The 22,904-nt window shown below is 39.9% G+C and overlaps 1 protein-coding gene across 1 annotated transcript in view; it reads right to left on the reverse strand.

The window, feature by feature from the left end:
- The window catches only part of mapk8ip1b (mitogen-activated protein kinase 8 interacting protein 1b), a 55,644-nt gene that overhangs the window by 22,328 nt on the left and 10,412 nt on the right, over nt 1–22,904 (reverse strand). Inside the window, exons 2-3 of the mRNA XM_038702272.1 lie at nt 14,472–14,583; nt 493–750 (exon numbers count right to left, since the gene is read on the reverse strand). Of these exons, the coding sequence (XP_038558200.1) occupies nt 493–750; nt 14,472–14,583 (370 nt within the window). The remainder of the gene's footprint in view (nt 1–492; nt 751–14,471; nt 14,584–22,904) is intronic.

Genomic DNA, 22,904 nt, shown 5'->3' on the forward strand with positions numbered 1-22,904 from the left:
AGCCCCTGACCTAAACTTAAACCCAATTCTAACCTTAAGCTTTAAAGTAACCCTCAAACAGCCCTTTGAAGAAAAAATATTTTCTTGAGTTTTAAAGCTGAGACTGGCCTTCACAAAGACTGAAGAACTGAAGAAAACACACACACAGTCACGAGCTCTTAGTAGCATTCAAGCACAAATAGAGACGAGCACTGGGGGGGAATCTGTGTCACTGTGTCCTGACAATTGAGGCTATTGTTCAGTCCAGTAAACACATCTTGTCAGAGAAACAATTGTTGTGAATCCAATTGGTGATGTCACACAGGTGGTCCATTCATATTTCCATTTTTAAATATCATATTTGTATGTGAGGAGGAACCCATACAGGCAGACATACAAACAGCAGACACCTCTTCTTCTTCTGATCAATTTGATCAATATTTAGTCATTTGCCACAAACGGTGTGTGTGTGTGTGTGTGTGTGTGTGTGAATAAGGTTAATTCAGGCTCTACCTGTGTGCGCGGCACAATCGGGAAGAGGTTAAGGGTCGTTGGTCTCTTGGGCCGGTAGGTATCCATGGTAACAGGTGCTGTAGGGTCCTTGGTGACTGGTGGGGGTGCGGTGCCGGACGCCTTCGAGGACTCTTTGTCACCGCGGTAACTGTCAGCACCGTCGATGAGTTCCAAATGCAGCATCTCTGCCTGGAGCTGGCCGACGGCGCCCAGCTCCGCCCTCCCCGACATGCTATTGGTTCCTCGCCTCACATGGCCCTGCAGGGATTGGAGGAAACACACATCAGTCAAGGCGGAGAAAGAGAGAGAGATGGAGAGCGTGTGTGTGGGGATGGGATGAGGAGATTGAGCCGGCCAATTAGAAGCTGCTCTGTCTTCAGCCTGTAACACTCTCACTACCACTGAGACAGAGATTATTCCCAGCATCAGCTTCTACATATGACAGCATTTACCTACAGTAATGAAGTGAGAATATAAACTCCCTCTGCTCTGATAGCCTGTTTCGCAGCTTTTTTATTTTAGTCTCAGTCTTGATGAAGACAGCTGTTAAATGTAATTTTGTTTGAGTTCTCACCTATCCCAATAATAAGACTGAACTTCCATTTCGTTTTCACTTCATTGGTCAGTCTGACATTGTTGTTCTTGTTAACTTCACTTACTTAAATCCTCTTCGTCCCTAGTGGGACATAAGGCTTCGACGATCTGCCACCATCTGCCCTTGGTTATTATGCCCTAACCAATCAGTAGTGATTGATGTTTCTAGCCTGTTGATGTTATTTACATTTGACATGGAAGCTGCAGTAGCGGTTTGTTGCTGGGAGCAGTTAACCAAACGTTTGTCATGTTGATAGAAAAAAAATGTAAGTTATTATTTCTGTAAGTTGACTCACAGCAATTTGTAGACGTGTATCTTATCTTATTTTCTAGCTATTTTTATTTAGCCAACCGCATGTCTGTAGGGATAGCAATGCTGGCATGTTGGTCCACCACTTTGGTCAAGACTGGAATATCTCACCAACTATCAATGCACTGCCATGAACATTTATACAGCCATTAATGTTCCTCATAGGATTAATCCTACTGACTTTGCTGTTCCCTTGACTTTTTGTCTAACACCACCATGAGGTTGACATTTGTGGTTCAGTGGGAAATATCTTGAGAACATTTAGCTCAAAGCTCCGCTGTGTCTAAGTACATCCTTACAGAACAATTAGCATGGCTTTAGACTCATAGTCTTGGTTTTCTTTACTCTGGCACAGGAGATGAGGTCCACTTTCTCAGTGTCTACAATGCTCCAACTGAAGGAAACAGCACCACAACACCAGACCTATTTGAATTGGGGAGATGTTGATATGGATTCAGAGGTCTGGAACCAGCTTACTTTTTGCACACCACAGTATAGACCTGAGGTTTGATACCTGGCAGAGTACTTCCAGTTTGCTTGTGAATTCTAACATACATTTGCCAAGGTATCTTATCCCAAGGTTAAGAGCTACTACATTATCTGCTTTTCTCAGCTTTAAGGTAACACTAGTCACCAATAATCACAAACACAAGCATCCTTTGAGACACAGTAAGTTAAAGGGCACTAAACAGTCTGCTACACTCACCATCACTATCCCTACAGCTACACGCACATTCACAGACACAAACAGCATATGGTAACTCCTCCTGTCGGCTGATGTAGACTCTTTGACAATGGACACCAGAATCACTGTTAAGCCTATTACAGTCTTTAGCTCCTTCTTTGCTCCACAAAACAGGCCCACTGCAAACACACAAACATGCAGATACAGTAATGCTCACACTCGTATGCACATGTACAACGCCAAAGTCTTCAGCTGTTGACCTAATAAGAACTACAAGCAGAATGTAAAATTAAATTACATTTTGACTTAAAAAGCTTCCAAACTTAAAATGTTTTCACTAGTTTGATTTTAGTGTCACGTCACAGCTTATTACTGTTTGAGCATTCTCCATACAGTGTATATCAATAAGTTTGCTATTAAGTAATAATATTAAGTAATAAGTAACAATTAACCACATATTAAACTCATATTTTCAATTTTACCAAATCAGTTTTATTTTCAAGAAAAGTCCTATTATCTTTTCAATAATCAAATAAACCCAACCAAAATAACCCTTGTATATAAAAATGTATATAAATACTCTATCAAATATATTAATAAGTTAATATGTATTAATAATCTCCCACTGGGATAGGATTGTGGTTAGATTTAGCATGTTATAATTAATTTAAATATGATGTGGTATCCAATATTTGTGCATTTGACTCATAACAGTTCAAAATAGCACTGTGGCAGCAGGACAGAGGGTCAGTGACCTTCTACGTTGAGAGCAGTGATTGGTGGTTATGTAGGGATTGAATCCTTCTATAGAATTTGACTTCTAACCCCTTGTTTTGTTACCTCAGAATAGTACTGTACCCTTCTATGGGTTTGACCTTTTACTTTGCAGACTTACACACTTCTATGGTACCTAACAGATACCTAAACATGTCCTACATAAGCTATGTTTGATGTACAGAGAGACAGAGTGGCAATCGGACTGGGTCACTCTCCAAGCTGCTGCAGAGCTTGTAATTGATGCTGAAGGTTGATGTAATAAACTTTTATGATCAAGAACAGTGGTATGATCAAGCGGATTTCTTCTCAACACATCATCGCAGCATTATTGTTTGGACACCACAATGACAACTATGCCACAATTTCTTTTGTCACTAAACTACTGTCATTGCAAAGCCAAATGATAAATGATAATATTGATTTACATATCAGTTAAACCCTAATTGGGAAAGGAATTAGCAATGCCAATGCTGAGCATATCCTCTGTACACAGGAGCTCCAAATCAGTGATGATTAGGGATCAAAGTAATGTTGGAAAAGAGAACCTAAAAGAAAACCAGAGCTTACCCAGAGTAGGAAGACAACAAGGTAACAGTTGTATAAACACTCAGCTGCCAAGATAACAACATTTGCCACAGTCTGGACTATTTCAGGAGAGAAGATCAGAGAGAGCTGTGAGGTAAACTAAACTCCTTTGACATTAATCCACATTTTACATTCATTGGTTATAATAGACAGCACGTGTGTTTATTTAAACATGAATATACCTCCATGCTGACTGTATGTTGGTGAATGACTTATTTAATGACTTACTGATTATAATATGTGCCTAGAGTGCGTAGTAATGTGATGTGTGAGCAGCAGCAGACAGTAAGCTAGCTCACAGTTGGTGAATGGAGGTTAATCCAATCCCATTGGCAAGGTTTGCCTTCAAGCACATTTGTATGCAGAGATCACACATATACAGAGGTCTCTCACTCTCTCAAGAAAGAAAGACATGTGTATTTGAGAGAGAACTGCTCTGTCAAGATTTTCTAAAAAGCTCACATTTTAGATTTATTTGTAGCAATACAAAACCTATTGCCTTTCTAATGTGTCTTCAAATGTAGAATGGGAATGATGTTTTCTTTTAATGATGCATTCAGGCAGGAAATATCACATGACCACATTCACAAGACCAAATGTTTGTTTTGAAAAAAAAAGTAGCAGAGGAAGACTCTCAAAAATACAGTCAATTGTCCATCCATCCATTCCTGTGCATCAATTTATCAATTGTCCATCCATCCACTGTCCATCCATCTATCGTCTGTCCGTGTACCCATCTTTCCATCCACTGTCAATTTATCATCATCCATCTCTTCTGCCTGTCATGTCCATCATCCATGTGCCATCATTACTACGTCATCATATATAATCTTCCTATAATAACCTTTAAAAACCAGCTTAAAACACACCTCTTCACTGAGGCCTTTGGACTTTAATATCCCCTGGCCTCACACCCCTAAACCCCCCCCCCCCCGTTTGTTAAGTGTCCTTGGGTTTGTGAAAGGCGCTATATAAATCAAAGTTATTATTATTATTATCATCCATCCATCCATCCATTTATCAGTCATCCATCCAGCCATCCATTCATCAGTTCTTCCATTGACCCACCTGTCCGTCCATCCACCTATCCACCCATCAATCTATCCTGCCCAACCTCTCTGTCCAAGTCATTCTTCTGTTTATCCTGCAATCATCCATCCATTCATCTTTTCTCCATCCATCAATCATGAATCCATCAGTCTATGATCCATCCATCCATCCATCCATCATTAATGCATCATCCATCAATCTGTCCATTCATCCATTCAACCATCCATCTATCCACCCACCCACCCAACAATCCCTCAGTCTGTCCATTCATCTGCCCATCCTGCCACCATTCTGTCCATCCGGCTTGTCACCCCCTAACCCTAACCCTAATTAAACCATTTAACTAATAAAATATCTTTCAAGTGACTTACTGATCTCCAACACACAGCCTAACTAGCTAACATTACCATTAAGTGAACAAGGTTTACTATTCAGAATGAACACCAGTATCGACGCCAGGGGAAACCAGGGAAGAAGACGAGACAGTGTAGGCCCCTCCTATAATTCACTGATTTATACAAACTTTAAAACTTAGATTTAGATTTTTGCTTTGGAACTATATTAAATAAAAGCAAATTAAAAGCAAGTACTATAACCAGAAGTGTACAGTAACAATTTCTATTTTGAATAAAAAAGCAACTGCCCCCTTTCATAATTCTGTAGTTCATTTTTCTAAAGTGCTAATAAGTTTTAGACAATAACTTATTGGAGAATGTTCTGTAGGCTACATCACGAGCCAGATGTTCCTTGATGTACTTTAAACCCTTAACGTTACTCATTACTAATAACTTTTTTAAAGCTGGGTCTCTGACATTGACAGCATTGTGTTGGACAGATTTGTGCTGCGGTGTTTATGTGAGCGAGAGAGAGACGAGCGAGAGGATGTGTTGCGCAAATACGCTACGGCACTGATCTGCAATCAAAAAAGATTTTAAATGGGCCTAGTAAAAAAATAATCTATTTGGTATTGTGGCGGGCCACCACTGTGGGTGTGACTGGCCGGCCTGTTGGCACCGCTAACCTCGAACTTGTGGAGCTTCTCAACCCCGAAAACATTTGAGCACATTTTCGATTCGTCATCAACTGCCAATATTCAAATTCTACACAGTTGATTTCTCACCTAAAAACCGCTCAAAAGTGTATTTTGTGATTAAATAGCATACAAAACAAAAGCTGTTCTGCTATTTCTCTGTTGCTTTCTGATTCTCGCACGACAGCTTCTTCTTCGTGAGTAGTCAAGCAGTCATGGCAGGCAGTGGAAGCGATACTGCCCCCAGCACTTCCTGTAGTGCATTGGAGTTAGAAATAAACAACCAGAAATGTTCTTAATAAGAAGATTGCTATCTCTCCCTTAAACTGCATCTTTGTAATGACACGTCGACATTGAAATTTAACGTCGTCAAATTTTTATAAACGTCATCGATTACGTCGACTAATCGTTGTAGCGCTGCATCCATCAATCCATCCATCCATCCATCCATCCATCCACCCACCCACCTACCAATCTTTACATCCTGCTCGTCCTGTCTACAGTTCTTTCCATCCGGCTATCAATCATCCATCTATCTGCCCATCCTTTCCATCCATCCATTCTATAAGTACCCATAAATCATTCCCCCATCTGATGAGTTTTCAGAAGATGCTACTGTCACACCTCCCTCCTTCTCCTATATTTTCAGCTCAGTCATAATGTCGGTCTCTGTCCCTGCATTCACAGCGGAGCCACTCTCCCCCTGTTATTTTTTTTTTCTCCATTTTTCTCTCTTCTTTTTCCTTCTGTTGACCTTTTCACCTGTTGATTGATACCTGTTAAGACGGTGGTCTTCTACGCTTCCTCTAAGATTTCATAACCTCAAATTAGGATTGGTCCCTTTAATAGAGACCCAGCCCCTGTTGCTAAGAGACAAGGGGCTCAGTGACAGTGAGGAAGCTGAGGAGATGCTGCTGCCCCAAAGATGCTGTGATGCTCGGCTCTCACCCAATCATAGCAGCCGAGCAGGGCAATCACACAGCCAATAGGTCAGATACAACAGCACAAGACTGAAAATGCCTAATCACTCAAAACCTGCTGCTGAGCTTGGTGGGCTCCAGTGGTAAAAAATTAAGAACCATTACAATTACAAGCAAAACAAGAACATCAGATTCCTTTGACACAGTTTAAAATACCTGAATCACAAAGACTTTAAAACTTTGAAAGCATCTGAGGGTATGTACAGTTTGTTAAATAAAATAAATATTGCTATCATTTGAAGTTTGGTTTTATTCTGCTGTAACATATCAGTTCTTCCACAATTATGACATATTGTTAAAATCTAGAGATTCTTATTTTTGCTGTTTAATTAGAAACAATTTGGTGCTATGTGTTTTCTTTTGCAGTGCCAACATTCTGTTCAAGTTTCTTTCTATTCTATAACAAATCAGCCTTTTCAGAAAGCAACAACATGGTGACACACTGCATCTTGAAACTCTTATCTGCACTAATAATTTTTTTTCAATGGGCCACTCGTAGTGACAAACCCACAAAAACTTATCACAAATACTGCAGTTCCCCTCAGCACTAAAGAATATTTAGCCCATTTTAGCTTACTGTTTTGTGGGTTTTGGTCTCATCAACATCATTTCTAGCAGCAACAAGTAGCCTAGTATTGAAAAAGCTTTAACTATTCACTCATTTGAAAAGAAAGGGAACATCTAGCCAGATATTTTTCTCAGGAGTGGTAGAGACAAACGCAGAGCTAAAAGTCCCAGGCAACAGGGTGCTGGTGTACATGGAAATGCATGAATATCAGCAAACTGCTAAATATCAACATGTATACTCAACGGCCACTTTATTAGGTACACCTTTTCAACTGCTTGTTAACACAAATAGCTAATCAGTCAATCACATAGCAGCAATTCAATCCATTTAGGCATGTAGACATGATCAAGTCAACTTGCTGAACTTTAAACCAAGCATCAAAATGGGGAAGAAAGGGGATACCAGATGGGCTAGTCTGAGTATTTCAGAAACTGCTAATCTACACACACAGACAACGAACTCTAGTGTTTACAGAGAATGGTCCGAAAATAAGAAAATATCCAGAAAGCGGCAGCTGTGTGGACGAAAATGCCTTGTTGATGTCAGAGGTCAGAGGAGAATGGGCAGACTGGTTCGAAATGACAGAAAGGCAACAGTAACTCAATTAACCACTCGTTACAACCAAGGTATGCAGAATACCATCTCTGATCTCTGGTCAGAATTTGGCTTAAACAACATGAAAGCATGGATCCATCCTGCCTTGTAACAACTGTTCAGGCTGGTGGTGGTGTGATGGTGTGGGGGAAATTTTCTTGGCACTCTTTGGGCCTCTTAGTACCAACTGATCATCATTTAAACATGACAGCCTACCTGAGTATTGCTGCTGACCATGTCCATCCCTTTATAACCACTGTGTACCCGTATACCAGGAACTGTGTGATGCTATGTCAATATGGACCAAAGTATGTGAGGAATGTTTCCAACACCTTGTTGAAAGTAAGTACCAGGAAGAATTAAGGCAGTTCTGAAGTCAAAAGGGGATCCAAGGTGGTACTAGCAAGGTGTACCTAATAAAGTGGCCGGCGAGTGTTTGTTGGTTGATAATTCTCTAAACAGACACAAACGGTTTCTCCTGTTTCTGTTTGTGTGAGACAGCTTTCTGTTTGCCGTTACCTTGTGTGGGGGAGATGACGTGTGCAGTATCCGTGGGGGCAGTCTGTGTATGTGTGTGAGCCTGCCAACACTGTATTGCATGTATTTCCAGCTCTGACACAAGCAGTAGGTGAGAGAAACACTGTTGCCATGGCGATAGGTCTCCTTCTCCTCTTGTAAGTGTTTTGCTGGACCCTCTCTCTCACTATGCCTTCCCTCTCTCTGTGTATTTGCTCTCTTTCTCATCTCTCTCTCTTTACTCATTCTATTGCTTCCCTTCTCTCTCTAACTCACTCACTCTCCCTGTATATCTCCCTCCCTCTTCCTCTCTGGGTTAATGAGATCTGCTTTTGCTGATGTTTTCTGATGTTTTAAAGAGTACAACCAATGATCTTTATTGTTTTATAACAGTATTCCCAAAGCCAAGTACTTCAGTCAAATATATGATAACAATCTAATAATTTAAGTTAACAAAATAGCTAGGAATTCTTAATCGACATGAAGCTCATGCGTACTGATGTTGTGTCAGAGCTGTTTTTCAGAAAATGACACTTTAATGTCTTCCACTGTTTACAAAAATGTATATATTTTATATGCCTTTATGTTCTGGGCAATAAATTAAAAGGTTTAATCTTGGACAAAGATCATGCCGCACAAGGCAGTCGTACGTTTGCTTTGAACCTCAGATACCAACCTGATGAAGGAAAGACAACCAGAAACATTTGGGGAATAAATCATGGTATGTTGGAGAAGAATTGTGTGATATGTTTGATTTCAATGGACGAAATGTTGTGCTGGATTTTACAATCCCCCAAACACCTTCATCCAGAACATTTGTACAGTGGCTGTCTCACTGACTGCTGACTAATTCATACTCACTACTGCCATACTACACACACTTTATTATATATATACACTTTATTATATATATATACATAAAGTATAGTAAAGTAAAGTAAATATATATATTGTGTTTTGTTTATGAGGATCTCATATTTCCTTTTCCATTGCCTTTTTTATGTCTGCACAAAGTGACAATAGAGGTCAGTCTAGACAGAATAATAAGCCTTGAATCTTGTAGAATAGTGTGTGTAGATGTAACATTGTGATTATGTGTGTGTTTCTATCATTTAATATTATTGGCCATTTTATCTGACTCCACCCTGACATATGACTTTTTCAACCTTCTGCACATGACAAAATGACATCCATTCATCCCTGCACAAATGAAGCACTCCCCCTCTCTCACTCAACACACACACACACACACACACACACACACACACACACACACACACACACACACACACACACACACACAGTGGTGGTGATAATGCATGTTGTCATGTCATGTCTCTGGGGAATATCAAATCTCTTTATGTTTCATTCTGGACTTGCTGACCCACATTAACCCTTCATTACTACGACCATGTACACACTAATTCAGATACATTTTCTCTCTGTTTGGAGCTTTTGTTTCACAAAAAATAGCTTGTTTAACCAGGAAATAAACTCCAGAACTAACCCTAAACTTGGAAACAGAAAATACCAGAATTAAATGTGAATAAAATGTGAATAAAAGGCCAGAAAGACAAGGTTATTTTCAGGTTATTTTCCTGCTTGTGTATGAATATAAATTAGCAAATAAAGTTCCAATTAATTTCAGCCAATCTTTCTTCCAATTTTTCCTGTTTGGGAAGTCATAGTTACATATACTTTATTTCTATAAGCATTAAAGAAATTCTCATTCCTAGTCCTAATACTGACACAACTGGCAATCCATGCTTGCTTACTTTGTGAATGAATCCTGTACACAAGCTGTTGCATCATTGATTTTGACAATTATCTTGTATTGATTGCACGTTTTTTGTTAACTCTTACTTCCTTCCCTAGTTATTTACTCCATTGATGTGATATGTACCATGAGTTCTTACTAGTATTTATTGCTGCTCTTACTAGTATGTATTGTCAGTTGTAGATCTGTATTTGATGCTCTGTTGATGCTTGTATGTTGTTCCTCAAATGTAAGTCGCTTTGGATAAAAGCGTCTGCCAAATGAGTAAATGTAAATGTAAATGACCAACCAGTGAAGTTCAGCATTTCCAACTCTGCTGCAATAGTTCCTTGGCTACAAAGTACTACCTCCAGAGTAGGGACTTTATTGGTGCTAGTAACAAAATTTAGAACCTGGTTCCTCCATTCAAGAAGTAAAGTTCTGTATGTCCTAAAACTCTAAATGTCCTGAATTTCTGCAGTTAAATAGGGATATTAGTCAACAATGTATAGTTCTCCAAACTCCTGACTTGACATTCTTGGGTCTTTGGGTCTCCCTTGGGAGAAGGAACTTTAGGGAGGGCACGAGCTATAAAAGGCGTCTCGGAGCCACCACAGGAATAATGAAGAAAAAGGTCCTACTCAAGAAAATCCTTTTTGGATGAAAATGTTCCTCGAAAAATTTTTGTGGTTGAAAAAGGCCACTGGTTTGTGTTTTGTACCGCTGAACACTTTCAGATTGACAGAAGGGAGGCAGTGATACACATTTGTTATGCTGAAATAGGGAAAGAAAAACACATTTAAATGTTCTTTATACTGGTATAGGTCTTATACTTTGTACAACAACATTTACAACAATCTGAAAATGCTAATGTGATTTGATCTGTAGCAGCATTTTCCAATGTCTGCATGAGTTTGGGCACTCCCTCTGACCCCTTCCTATAAACCCCTGAACCACCCTCTGCTGAGGCAGACACCACGCCTGTCTGGGGTAAGTGATGCTCCGTGACTCTGTGACCGTCCATTATTGATGAGGCAAGATGCATCCCAACTCCCCTGAGATGATGAGCTCACTGATGAGGTCACCACTCTGGGTGAGTACATACAGTAAGGGCTCTGCATTTAGAGCTCACAGTTCACAACCTCTTCCAACCCACCCACCCCATTCTGCAGCTCTACCGCCTCCTCCCATTTCTTTTAACAGACCAGTGCATACATCAAACACTGTGCATTTTTAAATAGAATGGAAAAATTAATCTGTGTCTCTAAGGTCTCTGGTGATAGCTGATATATGATTTAGAAGAACATCAGTCCGTCTGACATTCACTGGTCCTCACGTTTTATGTAGTAACTATGTTTCACATCTTGAATTTGCAAGATAAACTCAGAAGTAACAAGAAAAGAAAAATGAATTCACAGAAAAACAGACCAAAACACTTGCTTATTAACTTGTTATGGCTAATGTGTTACCAGACAGCTATCTATTAACACATGCAGCAGACACATATAAAGATTGACATCCTATTGATGCTGTGTTTGTGTCCACCTGATAAATCTAAGTCCAAGGTTCAATCATCTTTTAGCTCTGGTTTGGTCTCCACCACCTACTGAGAAAAATATCTATTTAGCTCGGTGCTGAGCAGGGGCAGAACAGTGGGTTTGTCCGTTTATGTGGTGGGGTCCAACTGTAAGACTGAACCAACTATGTGCGGCTAGAAAACTGCTAGTGTGAGAAACATGCTTCACCCTGGGACACCATGCGGATTGTTTTATTTTTCTTTTATTATTATCTTTGGCACACTTAGCGTAATCTCCTGCAGTGATACAATGATATACATCATTGTTACAATTATCAAATATACGCCCAAGCAAATAATGACAAGCATCTTTTGTTGACACTCTAAATGCAGTTGCTTTACCATAGCTATTTTGTTACTGCTATTTATAATTTGAGGAACTGAATCAGTTTTTATTCATTCAGTTTAGTGCCTGTCTGAGGTTAAAATGTTGCTGATATGACATTCTAATATAGTTCCAAGATTTATGACTGTGTTTTATTACTTTCATTAGGCTATCTGCACAGTGCACTCTCATTAATATAATTGCACTAAATCAAAATATAGCTATTACCTGCATGTGAAGGCTTCCAAACATCTGTGTAAGATGTGTGGGCCATGTGAAAGATTCAAAGATTTTCAAAGCCCCACCTCCTTCATCTAGTTGTCTATAGTCCATACTATACCTTCCTTTAGCCCCTTTACATTTGTAATTTTTTGTCGTTTTATCACTGTAATATCAGCTTACTGGCTTTACTAGCTAGCTTGTCGTTATGGTAAACTAAGCTTATATTCCCATTTGGAGGAAGAGCTGGAGTTCTGCTTTGTTTTCTGTCCTTGTCAGAATATTCAGAGATCAAAGAGATCCTGGTGTTACAGCATCTTCATTACTAAGAAACACACCAAAGAAACTGACAGTTATGGACTGACTCTTTGTTTCCGGCATGAGGGGCAATGCAACTAATTTAACAGTTACCTACTTTTGTGAATATTTGTAAATAAGTAGTAATTTATATTTATACCTTCTTTCTAAATCAACTTTAAATGCCACCTGCTGTCTTCAACCTTTATTCTAAGTGTGTTTAGCTCACTGCATAGCTGTGCACCCTCACTCACTGTGATGGCAGAAGACATGTTGTCCGTCTGATGAGCAACGAAACTAACAGAGGGAATAAATCCACAATTAACAAATGGGAAGATGGCACGAGACTGACAGAGGGAAAACATAGTATTGAAACCAACCAGCAGAGCCTGCTCTTACCCAACAAAATGATGCAGCGTTCTGCATACACAGAAGCCAAACAATTTGTTTCATGTCTGAGAGCAACGACACTCAGTGACACGTGGTTTGTTGTTGTTGCCTCTCAGCAGATCAGATCCGTCTTATGTTTACCAGACAGGGAGCCATTTGGATTCTGATCTTGCAAGGGGATGAGTCATCAATGTCCACACACTCACACACACCTCCAGCAGTGAGCTCTCACATTCAATAATCTGGGCTATAATTAGCTCCCTGGATAGGTAGACAAGAAAAATCACAGAGAGAGATTTTCCCAGCACTCCTTAATTTTGGAGCAATTTATCATGTGTCAGGTCACCAGCTTACTAAAACAATCCAGAACGTGTCTCAGAAGAAAAAAATCTTTCATCTGAACATGTAAGTGACACTAAAAAAAGCCCTCGACCCTGCTGTTGCCTTGGTTACAGTACCGGAGCTGAATGGAGGAGAAGGTAATGATGGTTTCTCTGGGAACAGAGCTGGAGAGATCTGACAGAATAATACATTTACCTCTGCTTATTTCCTCCCTCTGTTCCTCTCTCTCTCTCTCTCTCTCTCTCTCTCATAGTAGCACTTCACATTCGCTCCAGTTTTCATTAATGACCCATTCATATATATGTCAATAAAAATTGAGAAACCCAGGGTGCTAGCGGGGCCATGGTGCCTAAAACTTACTTCACAAAAATGTTTCAGAGGATTTGAACAAACAGTAAACAGTGAATTATTTAGAAACCAGGAAGCAGCGGGGCAATCATATGTGATCAGACTCAAGGTTTTCTCTCTCAGGCCTCTCTGCCCCTTGCCTATTTCCTCTGCTGGCAGGAAGCTGAATGTAGCAGCTGTTCAGGACAAAATGCTATAGAGACGAGAGTCTGACGCCTCGCCAAGCTCAAACATCAGACAGTCTCGTAAAATTTTATTAAGAAGAAATCCATTAAGAATGGAGATTATGTGTATGCCTCCTTATATTTTTGTTTGTTTTTGTTTTTTGTTTTCAGGAATGTATTTTATTTTAAGTATTAACAAATGAGAAGAAATTGCATGTACAAAATCTAACATGTGAAAATAGTATTTTAAAAATGCCCTTTGCAGCATCATTAATCTGGTTTTGTTGTTTCAATACTTAGAGGGACTTCGGTGAATCAGCAGCTTCTCTGTGTTTTTCTTGATTTCCCACTTTCTATTACTGAATGCATTTTCTAAGCCATCTGTGTTTCAAGAGGACCTCATCAGTTGTAAACTGCAGTAGACAGTGTCCTCTTGCAGCTGGGAACAACTATTTTGTGTGTCGGAACATACAATCTAAGATTTAAAAAATCAGTAAAAACAGAATGAAATGAAATTGTGTGTTGTGGACAGGAATTATTTTTATGTACATGGAAAAACAGGTGTTTTGGTCCCAGATGCAGACACGTGCAGAGCAGAAATACGCCAATTGGGTCTTGCCCACGCATCCATATGTGATGACTTGGGAGTGAGACAGTGTTGGAGAAGAAAACTGTAAAACTTAATAAGAATGAGCCTCCATATTAGGAGGCCTTCTTGTTTAAAAGATCCAAGGACAAAATCCTTTCTTGACAAGGGAAACTTTCTGCTTGTACCTGTCCAGCATATGAATGTGCACTCCATTCTAGAGCGTGTGACAATATCTAACATTACTTACTTTGAGGTGTGAAGTAGTATGAGGAATGGGAACTTACCTTTATATCTGGGCCATTGCAATTGAGGCTCATCCCACGCTCGTCTGTGATCTCTGTAATCTCTGACAGGTCATCATCTTCAAACTCATCCAGGCTGATGTCATGGGTCAACCTGGTTGAGGGCGGATTAGGGTGAGAATGGGAAAGGGAAAATCAATGTTAATCCCTTTGCACTCGTCCACAGAACATCTCAAAAGCTCTTGCTGACCGAATTATCTGTCTGACAGGGTGGCAATTCCAAGCCAAAGTCCAAGTCCGATGACATATCACACACATGAACATGGGTCACAAGCTCTGGTCAACATAAAACTGTGAGGTGCTTTCCATGTTTTTTGGCGATATAATAAAAAAAAAAAAAATATATATATATATATATATTTAACCTTTTTATAGGATACATATTCACTAAAATAAATTATTTTTCTTTTTTCTTTTGCATCCATGAAAGGCCTTATAAGATATAAAGGAAATTTCACTCCCAAATTTCATGCCACTGATTATTTTGGTAACACTACTTAAATACCCTCTTGGTTTTTAACATTCATAGGCAGTATATATTTAATGCTTTAATATTGTAAATTATATATATATATATATATATATATATAGTACATTAAAAACACTTGTCCTTAAACTTGCTTACAACTAACTACAAAGTGTTTCCATTGTTTAGTTGTTTCAACTTTTGCTCTTCACTACTCCACTAAAGCTTACTTCTTTAATGAATAAGCTCTTATTCTGGAAACACAATCACCACAAGCAGCAACCAGTATTATTTCCCAGGTCAGTGACAACCGATATGACTGGTGGGGGGAATGTGGCGGGAGAGAGAGAGAGTTTAATATGCAAATGTTTATGTTCTTACAAATAACAGCATAACAAAAATTAACATGTTTAGCAATCTTCATAGAGATCTGCCTAGATTGTGAACTACAGTATCCATTATTTTTGATTTTTGTGACCACTTGACTGAGCATATTGGAACTTTTAAGTCAACAAAACACCTAATCATATTACTACAAGGTGTGCAAACAATCCTTTCATTACACAGCATCAGCCTCTGCATCAGTTTTCTACCTACAACACAGTGGGGCTGTTCCAGCTGTGAAGCGGACATGGAGGTACACATTCAAATGTCCATGGACACTAAAAACTACAGGATCAGTGGGAAAGCATTTGTTTTTTGAAAGAAAGAACATTTGGGGCCCTATTTAAACATCTATAGCGCATGGTACAAGTGAATTTAGGGCATGTCTAACTCCACTTTTGCTAGTGAAATGGTGTATAATGGTTGAATTCAATCTTTTAATTAATTATAGGTGTGTTTTGGGTGTAACATAAATTAAACCAATAAGAGTGTCTCCCATTTCCTTTAAAAGCCAGGTGCATTTGCAGATTACTATTTAAATGACAGATGAATGGGACATTATTAAAAACACAATAAAAAGTGTGATGCAGACTCACAGCAGAGGGAAAGAGAGCAAGCTCCTGTGGATAAGCAAGATAGAAGGAGCGTGCGAATATGGACAGAAGTGTTGACAACAACCTGATATAAAAACTATTTTTTGATCATGAAACTTACTCTACATTTGTGGCTTATCAATGAAGTGTATGCAGTATTTCCCCTGCCATTATGTTGGGGGGGGCGGCCCGCCACTCCAAATCGACCCCAAGCCCCCTCTGAAGGAATGACAAAAAAAATATAATTAGGAGGACAGAATTGTGGAATTTGACAATAAAATTGGAATAAACTGTAAAACACGGAATATTGTTGAATCTGCCAAACGCTGGTGCAATTTATAATTTTCAAAAAAAGATTTTCCCAGCATTTTAAGCGTTTTGCCCACAGCACTTAAGCCAAATGAAAAGAAAAACTATATTTTGGTGTTCATAGACGCTGCTTCTGTCCTCTCTGTGTCAGTGTTTCAGAGAGGGCGGGGCTTTTCGTCTCCTCTACACAAACACACGCTGTCATATCGAAGATGGCGCGCTAGCAAGAGCTCGTCACTACAACAAACTCTCAGAAGTACAACCTCATCAGCAGATGCAAGACGCAAACTGTGTACCATGTCCATCCCTTTATGACCACAGTGTACCCATCATCTGATGGCTACTCCCAGCAGGATAATGCACCATGTCACAAAGCTCAAATCCTCTGAAACTGGTTTCTTGAACATGACAATGAGTTCACTGTACTCACATCATGGATGTGCAGCTGACAAATCTGCAGCAACTGCGTGATGCTATCATGTCAATATGGACCAAAGTCTCTGAGGAATGTGTCCAACACGTTGTTGAAAGTATGTCACAAAGCATTAAAGCAGTTCTGAAGGCAAAAGGGGGTCCAATCCAGTCCTAGCAATGACACTTGTGCTGCGCGCTGTTTTGCACCTGGTATAAAATAGGACTCAAGGACTTGATCACTCTTACAGCAACCCTGGACATCACTCCAGTGTCAGGCAAGGAAATCTATTGTCCTGCTGTCTGTGGCAGGATTCAATTAGCTTCCAGTAAACAATGCTTCAGTTTTCCCCATCTGTAATTATGTCGGCCTGTTAACTCTTACCCTGCAGCCTCCTGTGCATAACAGAGTCAGACAGCAGGAAAATGCTATTAGGGGGAGGAAAAATAAGATGACAGCAATCACAAGGAGCACAAAAGCATGCTGTCAGAGAGACCTGGTGAACTTGGAGAGCTATGACCCTCGTTGCTGCCTGATGCTAATGTCATTTCTGGCTATATCGACACTCCAGCTGTCTCCTCTTGCAAAAGTACGCACAGCTGCGGCCGTCACCATGTGTCTGAGGATGGGTGTGGGAGTTAAATAGACTGTGTACAAGCATCTGTTTGCCTCTATAATGAGGCCCTGAAGGAGGCAGGAGAGAAGGGCTTAAGGATGAAAGAAAGAGGAAGAAAGAGGAAGGTAGAGAGTGTATATAAATCCAGCCATCTATTGCTAGGGACCTCACATGGGAATATATTGTATGTACACCTGACAGAAATAGACAGAGGGAGAAGAAGACATTAAGAAATGACCCAGTGGAAACATGTACCTTTACTGAAAAATTATCTGGCAAAACTGCTGCATCAGTAACATTTTAGGTGTTTAGGGTCTGAGTGGAAACATCTGATTGCATTTGCTCCTGCTACTAGAATTAAATGGCTTTATAGTTTCATGAAAGGATTGGACCAGTAATATTCTGTATTTTTCTTACTGTCAACAAATCCCATAAAAAGACCAAAACCAACAATGAATTGATCCTACTAACAAATATTATCTGTATCTCTTAGAGATCTTTATTGTTGACCAAAAATTTGCCGAGGTCAAAACTTCAGCAAAACTGCTGTAGGACCAACACATTTCAACATTTTTAGTTTTTAAAGATGTATGTCTTCACTAAGAATAGTTGCCACAGACAAAGTAAAAAGTCAGAATCAGCTTAGTTTGGTTATCATTCAACATGTCTCTCTCTAGCTCTTCTTGTCTTAACTCAGTAGACATGGCCAGCACTGTGCAACAGCGTGTGGCTGAAAGCGCCATATGAACTTTTTTTTTGTCCAAAACGGATTGCAATGACAGGCTTCGGTCTGGGGATATTGCTCTGCTTTTGAATAGCAAAAACCGTAAGCTTATCAGTTCACTACAAATCTAATTTATTACAATCCAGACAGATGCCTGGGAAAGGAACAAAATCAATTTGGTCCGTGAGTCCCTCTGTTATCAGCATCACTTACAGGAGAGTGGATGACAGAAAAGGAAAGATTGCAAACATGCTGCATGAAAGCCAATTGTCTTTTCTTTTCCGGCACGAATCAGAATCAGAATCAGTTTATTGCCAGGTACATTTTACAGAAGAAGTATTTGCCTTGGTATAAATTGGTGCTTACAGTACACGTGAACATAAATAGAAATATAAATATAGAAAAAGTAAGACGATCAAAATTGTAAAAAAAAAAGTACACAATAAAAAAAAATGTGTGTGTGTGTGTTTGGGGAGGGGGACATGAGAGTCAGTGACAGTGGGGACCCTGGCCTCTGCAGATGTCAATAAACGTCTATATGTTTATGTAGCATTATCATGCTACACTAACAGTCAGTCAGCTGTGACTATATATCCCCGCTGTGACGTCTTTCAGAGCAAACAAACACAATAAACACACCTGTCACCAGTCCAGACCTTATTTTTACCGTCTATTGGCTACACTCAGCAACCACAACATTATCACTGGCCTCCGTGCTGCTTTCTATCATTTACTAACCCTGTTTTCAGGCATGGTCATGACATTGAATGCAACACATCAGAAAAAAAACTGAAAAGGCAGACATGTACTGTCTACTGGCAATGTGAATGCAGTCAATTGCCTATTTTTACACCTGCAAAAACGCTCTAATTTTGTGTAAAAAGGGTATAATTGAGGCTTTACAAGGACATAAAGAGGAGGGAAACCTAAAGAATGGTGAACAAGAGATGAAAGGAAATGATGTTGTGACTGTAGCTCAAACCCAGAGGAAAGTGCAAACAGGGGCAGTGAACAGTGAGAGGATGGAGAGAGTCATGGGGACAAAAAATGAATGGAGGGAGGGATGAGATAATTAAGTGCCGGGAGATAAACCACCTGGACAGGACAGGGTGACCCCTTTGCTGCGCTGAATTGTGGGTAAGGAGAGATGCAAACAGCAGAGAAAACCAACAGAGTGTATTATACAGAGCAAATCACGTTGTCACACGTCAAGGCTCAGACACTTCTGGGTAGCATTCATCACAGTTTCGGTGGGAAAACCTCTTATCACAAATTCTGGGGACATTTCCTTCTCAATTTACAGAAATTATTACAGGGTTTCTCGGTGGGTCTGATCTTTCATGTCCATAATAGCAAAAAAAATACAGAACATTTATTAATAATCACATACTCAATACATGTGAATACGATGTGTATTAAAGATGACTTTATAAGCTAATGTCCATATCATAGCAAACACCTGTTGTAATAAATACATAAAGTTGTAATAGTAATTGCTATTCAAAATGCACAGTTTATATTTATTTTTCAAAACATAGAAAGCAAGAAAAAGACTTCACAAACATATTGATAAACTCCACACAGTCACAAAAGACATGTTACACACCAATCAGTACACATCCATACTGCATGCACACAGCTAATTCAAAACATTACGAAACATTACATCATTTTCCTGAATGAACCCTATGGACCGATCAAAAACCTAGAAGATCCAGAACTCTCTAAATATCCCCATTACTTTCCTCTGGGATATTATTCCTGTATGACTCACAATATCCTCAGTGATCAATACAGGCTGTCTCAGCAGACTGGCTGGGCTGCCCAGGTCAGAAATCCCTGCGATACATCTACTGTGTCATCATCACTAAAGGTTAGACGAAGCAAATCACTTGGCTTGTAAGTAGTCTGACACCAACATCACCACTATGACATTGTTACCTCACACGACCCTAAAGGCCATCTATCGCATCCTGATACAGTTTCTGACTCGGCCAGACAAGTTGAGAGCTGGTTACATTTTTATGTTATGTTACAGCCTGCTATGCTGTAGGATCAGCTCAGTCACCTACACAATCTATCTTAATACTACTAATTTCCCTTGCCAAAAACACTCTAGAGCAATCTTAGTTGACTACATTTTCATCAAAAATTTTTTCTAACTCATGCTGATGACATGTGACATTCTTAAACAGCACAGCAATCGTTGCAAGAAAGTTTGAGTAGTTACTTGGGTGTGCTATGTGCTATGTGCCATGTGATACCGTAACATTGGTTATGAAGAAAGATGGTTTTGGTTGAATATCAAAAAACTTGACTTTTGCCTTTTCATGCTTCAAGTGAGCGCTGACTTTTTCATAAATTAACCAAGATCGTGATCTGTGTTGCCTAAGCATAACCATAAAAATGTTAATGATGCTTTATTACTGTGTGATAGCAATTTGACAATGTCTAACGAAGATCTCTGTTGGATCAAAACATTCCTCTATTAAATTATTATTGCTAGGAGTGTGGATCTATTGTTTGACTTTTGCTTTCAGTTTGCTTTTTGATCCAGCACCTGTAGGTTGTTGCATACCCTACACCCTGTTTATCAATCATGCTTTAGTTGCCACAAGTGGACAACATCCAACAATCAGCTGGACGCAAACCACCAACACGAGGACAGGACTTGAGATGCTATTTGTTACTGTGCTCAGCTATTGTTGTTGAGCACATAGCTCCAATGTGGAAACTAACAATGTCTCGCAGGTCAGCAGGTAGACAGGCAGGTAGGCCAGCAAATGAAATGATTGGAAGTGCTTATTTTGCTTCTGAAATAAATTGCCTACTCTAGCTAAGATGTAATATGCATCTGTGCCATAGCTCAATGTTGTCTTAAGCCTTGATTTCCCCTCTCCAGGGGTGATATTAGTAATTCATGTTCTAATCAGTGATTCTGATGCCATTCTCAGTATGTATGATCGATCTATCCCAGAATTAATAATCGCAGCTTTGATTTTTAATTGAGTTCTGTGATCCCCTGATTACATAAACTCCTGTTCAGGTATACACCCTGTGTTTTGACATGTATGATTATGTATTATTATGACTTACACTTGGCTTTGAGCATAAAATGGATATAATGATAGTATGAAGGCTTACAGAGAGGTAACTGTTGGTGTTGATTGCTTGCAGTGTCTTGGGTTTATACATTTCAGCTGTGGTCACTGTTGGTAATTTCTCACCTACAATTCGCTGCCCACATTCCAATTTTCTGGCAGCGGGTGCTTAAAGTCCCTTTTGAAACACAACATCAAAGATATTATGTCCACAGTTTATGTTGTATAATGACATCAGAGGACAACAGCACTGCAGGATGGCTGTTTCAGGTTGTTTCACAAAGGATTTGGGATAAACCCCTGCGTTTTTCTGACAGTGGGGGGTGAAGGGGCAGCCTACTGTGGTGTTTGTGCCTCCTCAACCTGCCTCTCTGCTTGTGTTAATGAAGGACAGCGTGACCTCGCACTCAGGCTGATGATGGGCCCGGCCAGCTCATTAGTCTTTATCTGAATCCAGCTATGACCCTGACACCAACTGCAGTGTATTTACCTACCAACTGCTTGCTTGCAAATCTTGACTGCAGTTTTTGTTCACAAGTAGCACACAAGATCAAACATAGATAGAGGTCACTGGTTTTTGTTTTGACAGATTTTCAGTGTAAAAAAAAAAAATCCAGTTAATTACCAGGATTTTAAGTCCCTATAGAAGGTCATGCTGTAATGAAAGCCGAAGTCTTCTGTGTTAGAAAGTGAAGAGAAAAATGTGGAGAAAAGGCAAATGAGCTGCTAATCACAGTTCCCACACCCTTTGAATCCATCTGCCTGTGCCCAAAATCCCCCTAGTTAAAAGAAAAAGATAAAATATAAAATTGTGAGAAAATTAATCTGATTTCCCAAAAATTTGTATTATTTATGTATTTATTGCAAAATTTGCTAATGCATCAGTTGAAGCAGGACAGTCATGTTACCCATATAACTATGGATATTTTACACGTGCATCTCTTGCAATGTTACAGTCTCATAGGACAAGCATACCTGTTCCGCTCTTATGACTCAATCACCTCACACTCAATCCACAGTAAGCCCAGCATTTAGTCATCCCAATAATTTTCACGTTTATGCTCCCACTGAGAGATTACAAGGCTGCATTTTGTCAATTATCAGCTTCGTCCTCTTGCAAGGACAGGACCAGGACAAGGATCAGGACCATCCTGTCAGATTCTCCATATCCAGATACCCCCTCCCCACCCCACACACCCCTCCATCATTCGCTGTATGAAAACAAACTCTGAAGACACAAATTCATCGACACAGTGCTTCTCCTATATCGGTGCTGCTGGCATATAGACACACATCAACATAAAGCGTGATGTGTGTTTTTTTTTCCTGTGTGGCTTGTCAGGTCCTATTTTGGTCCACGTAAACCAACAACCTCTGCTGCACACGCTACCTCTCTTCTTTAGAAACAAACACACACAGCCATATGCATCCGCATCTTCCTCAAGGGCATGCCTACCCTGAGCTTTAAGATGCAGGGAGACGACATATAGCTAGAAAAAGGCATGTTAGCAGTTACACACTCACAAGGTCACACACAGCCATGTTGCTGCATCCCAGTAAAATAAAAATCACAGAGAAGGAGAGATATGCCCTACCATTTCTCCCACTGGTCCTCCATCCAACCCTCTTCTCCTTCCCCTCCCGAGTCCATACTGTAAGTGAGGAGGGCATCCACAGCCAAGAGGAGGAGGAGGAGTAGGAGAAGGAGCAAGAGGGTTAGAAAGTGAAGGAGGGAGGGTGGTAGAAAGGGAGGAGCAAGCAGGAAGAGAGCCGGAGGAGAGGGAGGATGGGTGCAGCTCGTCCGGGTCGA

Source organism: Micropterus salmoides, unplaced genomic scaffold (assembly GCF_014851395.1).
Source record: "Micropterus salmoides isolate LMB-PRFRI ecotype aquatic unplaced genomic scaffold, ASM1485139v1 Ms_hic_scaffold_6, whole genome shotgun sequence".
Taxonomy (NCBI): Eukaryota; Metazoa; Chordata; class Actinopteri; order Centrarchiformes; family Centrarchidae; genus Micropterus; species Micropterus salmoides.